Source organism: Diceros bicornis, chromosome 5 (assembly GCF_020826845.1).
Source record: "Diceros bicornis minor isolate mBicDic1 chromosome 5, mDicBic1.mat.cur, whole genome shotgun sequence".
In the NCBI taxonomy this organism is placed as follows: Eukaryota; Metazoa; Chordata; class Mammalia; order Perissodactyla; family Rhinocerotidae; genus Diceros; species Diceros bicornis.
Genome location: NC_080744.1, coordinates 53,792,010 through 53,805,300, shown reverse-complemented (window position 1 = coordinate 53,805,300; position 13,291 = coordinate 53,792,010). Strand labels below are relative to the sequence as shown.

General features: G+C 33.9%; 1 protein-coding gene across 1 annotated transcript in view; it reads left to right on the top strand.

The window, feature by feature from the left end:
- ADAM10 (ADAM metallopeptidase domain 10) overlaps nucleotides 1–13,291 on the top strand; it is a 129,602-nt gene that overhangs the window by 59,074 nt on the left and 57,237 nt on the right. The window contains exon 5 of the mRNA XM_058541692.1: nucleotides 7,727–7,827. Coding sequence (XP_058397675.1) covers nucleotides 7,727–7,827 — 101 coding nt within the window. The remainder of the gene's footprint in view (nucleotides 1–7,726; nucleotides 7,828–13,291) is intronic.

The window sequence follows — 13,291 nt, the reverse complement described above, 5'->3', positions numbered from 1 at the left end:
TAGCTAATGTCTGTTGCCAATCCTTCTCTTTTTTGCTGAGGAAGATTGGCCTTGGGCTAACATCTGTGCCCATCTTCCTCTACTTTATATGGGACACTGCCACAGCATGGCTTGATAAGCTGTGCGTAAGTCCGCGCCCGGGATCTGAACCTGCAAACCTAGTGCTGCCGAAGCGGAGTGCGCCAACTTAACCCCTACACCACCAGGCTGGCCCCGTGTTTTCTTGTTTTTAACACCTCCAAACTCATCATCAATCCTTAAAAAAAAAAAAGCCTGCTCTTCCTTTTACTATCCGTCAGTGAAGCCATTTTGATTTTTGGCAACTTTGGGGATAAATGGCATTCTCATGGGTAAGGACCCCACCCACTTACCCTCTAGATATTAACAAAGCAACTTTTGTGCATTATCTGTCTGTGGAGTCACTGTATTTAAAATTCAATTAATATAGTAAAAGTTGGATTATTTGATTGGATTTGGTGATTTATAGCATGGTATTGGAGGGATTACACCAAGTTTTGACTGTTAGAAAGCCATCTTGTAGCCAAGGCCTTGGACTTTGCAGTCAAATCCCTAACCTGCCAGTCACACAGAGGGAGGGAGCTCTTGCTAGGAGTAGTGAGGGTGCAAAGTTGACTCTAGTTACTATGTAGTGAGAAGTGGGTGTTTTATGCATGGTTCTGTCGGGCAGAGAATCTGAACTGTAAATATTACCCCTTCCTGGAGTGGTTGATGGAGAGTTAACTAGAGCTATTTCCTTTTTGAGGTGGTATCACAATATGTGTATTATTTATATTTGCGCCTCCTACAACAAAACAAAAGCAAGAGGTTGGCATGCAAAGGAACTGGAAGAAAGGCAATAGATTTGAAGCTGGTCTTTGTTTTAAATAGGCTGAATATTCTACACCAATGACTCATTCTTTGTGAAAGAATATGCTGTTTGGCCTTTGCAGGGGAACTACAGTGCATCCTATGATTTAGCATCTCAATGAGGGATTATTCATTAGTTGAACAAAGGCTTTTTCTAGAAATGGGGATTATATTGTCAGTAATTTTAGAAGGAAAATGTCATTGTCCATTTTTATAGTTAATGTGGTGACCAGGGAAAATAGGCTCTTTTAGAAGTTTTGAGAGTATGCAGGAAAAATTTTGTACTTGATCTCCTTTTTTTCTGTTAGGAGAGTTTTGTGCTGACAGAATTTGAAGCATATATAAATACTGTTTTGTTACTTTGGAAATTTTTTTTTTTACCCTAAATATCAAGCTTAAAAAAGAATGTATATCTTAATTTATGATATATAAAATACCATTTACAAAGAAATAAAAGTCTAAGTTTTCTTTTTAAATGTTCTAATTCTTGATATATCTAATGTTTTACAGTTTACTAAATGAATAATAGTTTTCTTGTTTTTCATTCCCCTATACATTTATAAAGAATGATAAGAGAGTTTTAGTATTTTGACAAAAAATTTTAAAGGTCATGGAACAATTATCATTTTCCCTATCGATTATTAGATCACTTTGCTTAGTTTCAGTTTGCATGGCCAGTTTTATTGCCGGTACTCATGTGGCAAAGTGAGGATTGCCTGTAGTTAACTAGGTAAATAGGATTGAGAATGGATTGTGGAAATATAGTATCATTGCCAGGCAGCATAAATGAACTGCTTGAGGTTACAGATTATGATTTTTGAGTGAGAATAGTCATAGTTACCAATTTTTTTCCAGCCTCAGTTTTTTCTCAGCTGCAGGGGTGTAGGTAGAGAGTTGAATTTAAGCAGATTTTGGTTGAGAGTTGGGAGGGGGGTGGCAAGGGACTTAAAGGCAAATGCAATAGAGTAATTATAATAATAATAATAGAATATGGGATTTAAGCTGAATAAGGCGAAGCAAGAGAACATCCAGTGATAGTGAACAAGGTGGTAGCATTCATGGATTGAATAGTTTTAGTGATGTTGAAGGATTGTTGGCACCTAGAGGGAATGTTCTAAAAAGACAAGTTGTGGAATGAAAGTAGGATGCAGAAGTTGAGATTATGAAGGGCTTTTCAGATATCAATAATGACACGTTTAAAAGTATACCATATAAGTGAGAAGTTGAGGTAGGAGAAGACCATCAGAGAAAAAATAATGTGAGTGTATTGGAAGGATCATTGACATGAATGTTGGAATCACTAAGAATTATGTTGGGGTGGTGTTAGAGAGAGTGGCAGTGAGTTAGGAGCTAAAAATAAGGAAATAGAGGGAAGTAGTGACTTGAGAGGCAGCAAATACCTATAATAGGTTGGAGTAGTTGGTGGTCTAGTCTCATGACTATGGAAGCCAGGCCACAATGAGAATAGTCCTGATAGTCCCAAGGCAGAAAGTGGTAGATAGCTGTGTTTAATGAAATGAGGGGCAGGGGAATGTCTTCCCAAGAACAGGAAGAGTTCTGAGGTTCCACCTTGATTCCTGCTGGAGTTCTCCTGATGGAGGTGAGGAATGCTACAGAAGGATTCTCTTGACTCCTGCCAGATGATAGACCACAGGAGATGATTTCCTGAAATGTCTGTCTTGATTACAGCCAAATCCAACCTATGAGGGGTGGGATAGGGGCAGGACAATCTTATTATTGAATCTAGGCCATCATTTCACCCTGGGGAGTGATGGCCTGCTAGATGGTGGCTCTGTTCTTAAGTTTCTGCTGGCTTCCTTTCAACCTCTGCTGATACTAGCCTATAGGCAGTGTGGTATTACACTGGTACTTGGTTGACTTCTGACTGTGGGGGAGTGGCAGAAAGAAATCTCTAATGTCAACTGTATATACAATGGCACAAATATATATGTGTGTGTATATCTGTTTATTTATGTATATAAATATATCAACTTTGTATATTTTATGAAGTAGATTAGATATCCATTAAACAGTACTTGTTTGATTACCTTGATCTTAATGTTCAAATGCCCAGCATCAGTGCCAATGTATTGATGACACAGAGTGTCAGCATATTTAGTATTATCAATATCTGGAAAGGATTTATGTTTTATTGAGATACTATATAATAGGGATTGCTGAGTATGTATAAGAGACATGTATATTTTTCTTTGGCTTTCCTTATCATTACATTAAAGAAAATGATGTTATGGTTGCTTAAGATAGGGATTTTTTTGTCCTGTTCCTGAATTTAGTAAGATGTTCAGTTGAATGCTGTGCACATAAAATTGTTCAAGTGTTTGGAAGCTATAAAATTCTCTCTTCCAGAAATACTTTGTAGTAGCTCTTTTGTGCCTGTGTAGTAGCAGATTCAAAATATATTTGATAGTATGCTTTGAATGAAGGTAAATCTTAATTTCTATCATAATCAGATTATGGTATTTATTATTTCTCAAATTTGAATAAAATCAGGCATATCAACTGACATATATCTTGAAGTATATTAGTTGAACTAAATTTTATATGGAAACAAAAATGTTGTTTTGACATGTTGATTATCTGGTGAACTTATAACTAGATTGCTAATGAACCTCACAGCTTTTTGCTTTCTGAAACTGAAAATCTTGCATTGAGTAAGTCCTCTTTTGAAAAACTATTTGAAAAATGATAATAGCACTTATTTCTCTAAGCATGCAATATATTTAATCTGGGTGTTGTAGAGTCTACGCGCTTCTATCTTTAGTTAAAAGATGGAATTATTACTCTACTGTGAGTATCATTACTGTACTGTGAGTATCAGTTTTCAACTTAACTATATGACTGATTTTTTGGCAAAAGTTGTATCTTGGGATGAGTGAAAACGAGTTATAAATGAAAACATTCAGAAAATGACAGTAAATACACTGCTAAAGAATTTCTGATACGCTAGACCAAGATTATTTTCGTATTGTCTGTGATAGGAAATATTTGCCAAATGCCAGTGGAGAACAGATATAATATGAGTTCTGCTATTCTCCTTGACAAAAGTTTTCACCATGTATTAAGGTAATGCTAACTGCAGTACCAAACAGCCCCCAAATTCAGTGACAAAATGCGCTAAAAGCTCATTTCTTGCTAGTTGAATGTGAATATTCCTCATCAGGCAGCTTTTCTTCAGTAAATGATTCAGGAATCCAGGCTACTTTATTTCGTGCCTATACTATTTTGCTGTTCCCAGGTTGTCACCTACCAGCCATTCAGAAGGGGAGAAGAGCATGGAGGATCCTGGCTAGTGTACTTCCCTATTGCTCACATCCTTCAACTAGAACTCGGTGATATGTCATGCCTAACTTGGAAGGGAGGCTGAGAAATTTAGTCCAGATTTGTACACAGGATAGTGAGGAACCCATTTGGTCAATGATTGCCAAACTGTGCCAAGAGTAAAATTGTTTTTTCAAATAAAATATTTGAGCATTTAAAAACTTTCTTTTTACTGGTTGATTGATATACCATATGAAAGGTTTTTTGGAAGGTAATTGGTAAACAGATTATTCCCCTAGCCCCCATATACTTTTTTTTTTTTAATATTTGGTGATGGTGAGGCATATGGGTTAGGCAGACCAGGTATGGTGGACATTTATTGCAAGTTCATCTGAAAACTGGCTGTAATGATTTAATCACAAGGTTTTTTTTTTTTTGAAAGGTTAAGTTAAATAGTTTTTTATTTGGGAGTGGGGTCATCAGTGTCCATGCTCTTGTGTCTGTATCTATGTCCACATGCGAGAAACAGCAGTTTGGGTATGGGGTTATTAAGATGGTTTGAAGAAACTTCATGATAAAATAGAACTGTATTTTAAAATACCTCTTTTTTAGTGTGTGTTGGGAGATGTGTAATTCAACTGTATAAGAATTTCATCAAATGTTGTTAAATATACGTTTATTTCATTGAGCTTAAATTAGCCTAAGGTAAATGGTAAAATAGATTCTTAAGTATTGTCTTAATAAACAAATTTAAATTAAGGTACCACAAACTGATCCATAAAGAAAAAATAAGAATATAACATACTAATTGAACCACAAGTTGCTTATCACATTGGAAGAGAAATTAAAATAAGCTTTTGAAAATATATCAGTCTCATCCATTTTCTATGGCAAAATATTTTGTATATCAATACTCTGACAGCATTTTTTACTTATCTGCCTAGATGCTGCCAGGGTCAGCAAAAGGAATCCTCATATACATTGTTATCTTGTAAGAAATAGGTAAACCGTTTTTCTTATCCATGATTTAAGAGAAAGCTAGCCAAAGAATCAGGCGACATTTTTAGTTGCTGGAGACTGGGTTATCCCAGTGTTAGGGTAAAATAGCACAAAATGTTTGGATGTATAAATAATATCAAAGTATGAACTTGGCTTTATATAATAATTAAAACAAGTAGCAAAATTCCAAGAGATCTAAAGTTTGTTAACTGAACAAGGAACTTAAGTGTGTGTGTATACTCGTCTATGAATCTGTCTGTACATTTTTTCTCTGTTTATTGAAATGAGTGTTCTTGGCATGGAGGAACTTCTTTATCTAGTGGTCTAGGCAGGCTGGGTTCCGTTAAGAATCTGGGCAAAGTTCTTTAGGGACATTTTTGGGTTAAAATTATAGTGGCAGAAGAAGGCATTGTGGTGGTAATACCCCAAATGTACTAAATGGTGAGAATTGAAAATCTTGACATACTACATTGTAAAACTTTCCAACTCTTGTGGTAGATTCTTATTAAATATATGTTCGATGGTATTGTGTTTTCACTTTCCCAAAGCCAGCCTTTGAAACAGTAAAATAATAAATACATTAGTTTTTTTCTCATTCACCACTTCAGTTGTGTTAGCTTTCCATTTTGAAATCATTTGAACTTGTTCCACCAATATTGCGATCTTTTAGTCCTAATTTTGTTTTGAAAATTTCAGACTTAAAAAACAGTGAAAGAATTGTACAATGAACACGTACATCCTTCCTTCAGATTTGCCATTTTTTAACATTTTGCACCTCTCTCCCAATATGCTTTTTTGGGGAACCGTTTGAAAGTAGGTTGCAGAAACCATGAAACTTCGCTGCTAAATACTTCAGAAGCACACATCTCCTAAGAATATGTACATTTTCCTAAATAACTACAATAGTGTTTCACCCCTAAAAAAATGAACATTAACTCAATAATACCATTTACTTTATAGTCTGTAATAAAATTTCTCCAATTGTCCTAAAAAAATTTGTTTTGCATTTGTTTATTATGTCTCTTTATTGTCTTAATAATTACCAGGTCCCTCACCCCCAGTTCTTGACTTTTTCTGTTTTTTAATGATGTTGCCTTTTTTTCACGACTCTAGGGTAGTGGCTTATAGAATGTTTCACATTATTGGTGTGTCTGATTGTTTACTTGTGATTAAATTCAGTTAACATATTTTGGCTAAAATATTGCGTAGGTGAAGCTGAGTGTTTCTTACTGCATTAAAACAGGAGGCACATAATATCAGGTTGTCCTACTATTGGTAATGCTTAGTTTGATCACTTGGTAAATGAAGTGGTAATCGCAATATAGCTTTAGTGTGAAGGTACCTTTTTCCTTTATAATTAATAAGCAATCCATGGGGTGTGATACTTATCTCACATCTTTCACCCAGTGGTTTTCGCACCCATTGATGATCCTTGCCTAAATCAATTTATACATGTGAGGTGGTTGTAAAATGGTAACTTTTAAGTCTATCATTTCTTTCATATTTGTTGATTAGAATTTTAAAGCTGTTGCACTCTTGACCTCTGATAAAAACTAATTTAAAGTTTAAATCAGAGCTGTTATATCAGTGTAGGTAGGTTGTCCATAACCCCTAACTCCTACCTGCCAGTTTAGATTTGTATTGTTGTATCTCCAATGAAATAGGTCACTAGTGTCCACTTTAGGTTCTAGGTTTTCTTAAGAAACTACCTGCAATGTTCTAGTTATAATTCTGTGTATTACATCAATAAACTACTTAAGGAATTTTCAGTGCTTCCCCTCTCACCCATGTCTTGGTATTTTATTTTGACAGTTGTCTTAATTATGGTTATTAGATTGAATTATAAAATATGTTTATGAAATAAAGAGGACCTCAACAAGGGAGAAGTATGTGAACTTTGAGAGAGTGGAATAAACTTTTAAATGACTAAACTAAATTGAACAGCTATCTGGAAGTAAAACCAATTCAGTTAAGGATAAATTAATCACTGACTAATTATAAAGGGAAAAAATAAAATAGTTATTGGTTTGTAAAGCATTCACTTGAATTAGACATTGAATAAATTTAAACTCTGTCTGCTTTTACTATGCCATGGAGCATGTTTCTGGGTCACTTTTCCTTGAGGCCAGTTGGTATTCATTGAAGGAATTCAAGCCAAATATAATATTATGTTAGCCTAACTGTAGTTCAGATTGAGGTGGCTTTGTACATTTGCAGCATAGAAATTTAATATGTTTGAGGAAAGTTACAAATTACAAAAAGAAGTAAATTGTAGTATTAAGTTGCTCTATATATCCGAAGTGGGAAAGTTAAACCTAGAATAAAGAATCATTATTGTCCGTTTTTAGAATTCACAAATCATCCGTATGTCAAAAATCTAGAGACCAGCGGTGTTTTATTGGGGGAGAACTTAGGAACCCGCCAGGTTTTACAATTAGACTGCCTAGCATAATGCTTTTTCTATAGGTGCTCAATAAGCATTTATGGTTTTCATTAATTATGGTAGTTAAATTTTCATTTATAAGATAATTTGTAATATCTAAACATGGGAGAGTAATGACATTTCTTCTTTGTGTTTTAGACTATCCTCATAAATATGGTCCACAGGGGGGCTGTGCAGATCATACAGTATTCGAAAGGATGAGGAAGTACCAGATGACTGGTGTAGAGAAAGTAACATGGGTAAGGATTTTAATACTAGCTTGCATTTAAGAAATGGAAATGAACTTGGGCATGTGTTCCTGCATTAAAAACGTACGTTCTAGAATTTCCTAAAGATTTATACCACTGTGGGGAAATATTTATATTAATGTTCAAAGAGGCCAGGTAACTTGCCTATAATAAAGACGTGGTGCTGAGATTTGAATACAAATCTGCATGACTCAAAAAACATTAATTACGTGTCCAAAATATACTCTGTCTTACAAGTGTTATTGTAAAATTTAAAAAATATTCAGTCTGAACTTGTGTTTTGTATAAATGTAAGCATTCATATTAGTATGAAAATTAGAGTGCTAACTTCTCTTAATTTACCTGGGACTTCTCCGGTTTAAAACTGAAAGTCATGTGTCTCGAAGCAAGCCAAGATGGTTAGTCACACTAATAAAAATCACAGTACTTTTGGTATTTTAATTTTAAGATTTTTCATCATTCGACTATTGTTCCTTTATTCTTTTTTTGACCTCCTTTTTCTTTAATCGTAGATGATAGGTTTATGGTTATCCAAAACAAAAATTTAAGATGAAAAAGCAATTATTTTTATGATAAAACATTTATCATGTATTTTGGACATCCTTTCTAAAAGTAGTAGGATGGAGTAATGTTTCTGGAGTTTCTTCAGTCACAAATGCAGGTTTGTGTGTTTCTTGATCTGCAGTATGGCATAAACAGTTCTATATCATATCTATAAGAAACTGATCTTTCAAGTATAAGTGAGATTTTATTCTTGCATTCGTTAAACAATTATGTTTGATCTTCTGCCGTATGTCAGAGACACGTAGGTTCTAGGAATATGTGGAGATTAAGATGAAGGCTTGTCCTCAAAAAGTTTATAGTTTAATTGGAGACACAGAGAAACAAGTGAAGATAGTAAGAAATAGAAGAAGATTAAGCACAGGGTGATACTCTATACATAAGAGGAATAATTAATCTAGCCTGGGAAGTATTTGAGGACAATAATCATAAACTAAAAGAATAAGGAGGAGTTAGGTTGGCCATGAATAAATAGATGGAAAGACAGGAGGAACAGTATATACAAAGGCCAGAGAGAGAGCAAGATGATAAAGAATTTTTACCTCCAGGGTGGGGTGCAAGACTAAAGCGTGGGAAACTAATTAGAAGTTGCTGCAGTTATTCAGTTGAGAAGTGGTAGTGGCTTGAACTAAGGTATCAACAATGTGGATAGTGAGGATGAGACTACAGATTGCCAATGTGGATAGTGAGGATGAGACTACAGATTGCCAATGTGGATAGTGAGGATGAGACTACAGATTGCCAATGTGGATAGTGAGGATGAGACTACAGATTGCCAGATATAATAGAGTTTAACAGGGGCTAGATATAACATTAATATACAAAAGTAGGTTGCATTTTTTTATATCCAGCAGTAGACCACCAGTGATGTAAGGAAAAAGGGAATATCATTTATAAGAGTATCAAAAATATCATGTATCAAAGAATAAATGTAACAAAGAATTATACGATCTATATAAGGAAAATTATAAAACTTTATAAGAAATGTTAAGGAAGATCAATTTTAAATAAATGGAGAGATATGTCATGTTAATGGAAAATGATACCTAGTATCATAAAAATATCAGTTTTCCTCATACTGATTTGTAGATTCAGTGCAATTTCAATACAAATTACAACAAGATTATTTACAGCACTTGATGGGTCTAAAATGTTATACGGAAAAGTAAAGGCTAAGAAGAAGTAGGGCCCAACTAAAGGTGGTGAGCAGGAAAGAGGGATTTACTCTAGAAGATATTAAGACTTATATAGTAATTGAGTGTGTGATATTAGCATAAGGATGAACAAATTGACCAGAGGAATAAAATTGAGGGCTCAGCAACAGATCCAAATATATATGAAACTTTGTTATGTGGTACAGTTGGAATCTCAGATCAGTGAGGAAAAATGAGACCGTTGAATAAATGGAGCCTGAAAAAATGTTTATCCATTTGGAAAAAGATGAACTTGGATCTCCATCTCATACTATATTTAAAGCAAAACAAAACTCCAGATGGATTAAAGTATTAAATGTTTAAAATGAAAACTTTGAAATTCTTCGTAGAAGAAGTCAGTGGATGTGATGGAGTAAATGGTATACAACTAGCTCTCCTGTAAAAAACAACTAAAAAACTGAACAAAGTATGTGAAACAGTTGTTCTCAAACATTGGACAACAGGCAGTGCAGGATTGAGATCCATGAGAGAGGCAAAATAAATCTCTCTGATTTTCCTGACTTTTTGACTGGAGGCAGAATTTCAGGTATGGCACAAGGAAGGGGGTCTCAAGAAGAGCCAGACTGCTGTATAGCAGTCTTATTGAGTTGAAGAGACAGGTCAAAGTTCTGTCTGAAGGCTGAGGTATCTGGACTTATGGGCAGAGTACCTGAGAGGGGAGAGCTACAATGAGAAAAAGCTCCAGATATCTGCAGAAGGGTCACCTTGAGTCTTAGCTGAATACTAAGCTGTGCATGCAGCAGCTACCAGAGAAAGAAAAACTACTGGGGAACTTATTAACTGAACAACTATCAGAAATTATTCTTGGTAGAGATCCCAAGAGTAAAGCCTACTGTAAAGGCTACTAGAGACCTGTCCTAACTAAGCTGGAAAGCCAGACTTCAAAAAGATCAAGGTAATTTTCAAGTAAATTAGCTGCCTGTCAGAACAAAGCTCAATAATAGTTGTTGAAGGGCACAGAATGCAGATATTCAACAATGTAACATTAACAATGTTCAGTGTTCAGAAAACATTACTAGATGACAAGAAGTTGAAAAATGTGATCCATAATCAGGAGAAAAATCACGCAGGTAGAAACAGAACCAGAAATTATAGGCATTAGTACACAAGGACTTTAAAACAACTATTATGAATATGTTCAAAGAATTACAGAAAAACATGAAAACAAAGAGAATAGAAATTATAATAAAGAACCAACTGTAACTTAAAGAACTGAAAAGTACATTTTCTGAATTGAAAAATCTAATGGATAGGCTTAAGAGCAAATTAGTTACTGCAGAAGACAACATGAGTAAACTCGAATAAAGGATAATAAAGCAATAGAAACTATCCAGATCTAAGCGCAGAGAGAAAATAATTGAGTCCAGTGGGGAGGGGATACAGAAAAAATATTTGAAAAATTAATGTCTCCAAAATTTTCAGATATGAAGAAAAATTTTAATCCATGGTCCAAGAAGCTCAATGAGACCCAGGCAGGATAAAGGCAAAGAAAACCATACCAGGGCATATTATAATCAAATTATTGGAAACCACTGAAAATGAGAAAATCATAAAAGCAACCAGAGAAAAGAAACACATTTGTTTACAGGGGAACAAATATAAGAATAACTGCTGACTTGTCATCACACGGTACCTACTTAAGATGTATAGAATGACATCTTCAAAGTGTTAAAAGAAAAACTGTCAAACTAGGATTCTATATTCTGTGAAAATAATTTTCAAAAATGAGGGCAAATTAAAGATCTTTTTTAGACAAACAAAAGCTGAGAGAATGTGTCTCTTGGAGATCTACACTGCGAGAATTGTTAAAGGAAATTCTTCAGGTAGAAAAAAGGATACCAGATGGAAACTCAGATCTATACAAAGAAGTGAAGAGCATAAAATAGTAAATATGTAGGTAAATATAAAGGACTTTTTTCTCATTTAAAAAATTTCTTTGAGATAATTATTTAAATCAAAATAATAACAATGTAAAATGAATTTCTAAATATACAAAGAATCAGAATTTATGACAATAGCACTAAGGATAAGAGGAGGAGGAATGGAAGTATATTATTGTTAAGTTTTTTACACTATACATGAAGTGGTATAATTTTGGCAGGTAGACTGTGCTATGTGAAAGATAGATATTGTAAAGCCTGGTGCAGAGCTCAGCAAACTATGTTTTTGTAAATAAAGTTTTATCAGAACACAACCAGGCCCATTCATAGATGCATTGTCTATGGCTGCTTTTGCACTACATTGGTAGAGTTGAGTAGTTGTAACAGAGACACTGTGGCCTGGAATTCTAAATATTTTCTATGAGCCCTTTTAAGAAGATGTTTGCAGAAATGTCCCCTGCCATGGAGCAACAACTGAAAAAAATAAAGTAGGTATAGTTAACAGGTCAATAAAGGAAATCAAAGTAATTTAAAATACTCAGTCAATCCAAAAGAAGGCAGAAAAAGAGAAAAAAGGAGCAAAGAATAGATGGGACAAATAGAAAATAAATACCAAGATGGTAAGTTTAAATTTAACCATTTCAATGGTTACATTAAATACAAATGGACTAAACACATTAATTTAAAAAGCTGATATGGTCAGAATGATTAAAAAAGGAAGACCAAATCCGTCTAAAAGAAATGTAATTTAAAAGTAAAGACACAGATAGTTTAAGAGGGTGGCAAAGCATGTATACAAGCACTAATCATAAGAATGTTGTAGTGACCATGTTAATATCAAACAATAAATTTCTGTTCACAGAATATTGCTGTAGACAAAGAGGGACATTTCATGATAAAAATGTTACTTTATCAAGGAGAAATAATCCTCAATGTTAGTAGTTCAGTTAATAATAGAGTTATGAAATCTCTTAAGGAAAAATCTGCAAATTATAACTGGAGATCACACTTGTTTCTGAGTAAACAAGTTGATAGAATAGTAGAGCAACTAGGCAGAAAATCAGTATAGATAACAGGACACTCTATCAACCAACCTGACCTAATTGACATTTATAGAATTCTCCACTCAACAATAGTAGAACACACATTTTTTTTTAAGTGCACACAGAACATTTGGTAATGTATGCCAGGCCATAAAACAAGTCTCAGTAAGTTTAAAAGTGTTTAAATTACATAGAATAAATTCTTAGGTCTCAAGGGAATTAAATTAGAAATCAGTAACAAAAAATCTGGAAAATCCCCAAGTATTTTGAAATTAAATCACACACTTTTAAATAATGCAATTCAAAGCCATTTTGAACCAAATGATAACAAAAACACAAAATAATAAAATTTGTGAGATTCAGCTAAAACAGTGCTTATAAGAGAACTGAAAGTTTTAAATCATCATATTAGAAAAGAAGAATGATCTAGAAATCAGTCATATAAACAACTTAAAAAGCTAGATGAGACTTGCAAATTAAACCCTAAGTAAGAAGAAGGAATAAAGCAACAGGTAAGAGTAAATATCAATGAAGTAAAAACAAGAGGAGGAAAATCAATAGAAAATATTAATATAATTGATAAACTTCTAGCTAGTCTGATCAAGAAGTAAAGACAAAACAAAAATTAACAATATCAAGAATGAAAGGGGATATTCCTACAGGTAGTAGTAAGTGCATATTTTGAACACATTGAGCCAGTAAATTCATCAACCAATTTAATGGGGAAATTCCTTTAAAGACATAAATTAAGAAAAAC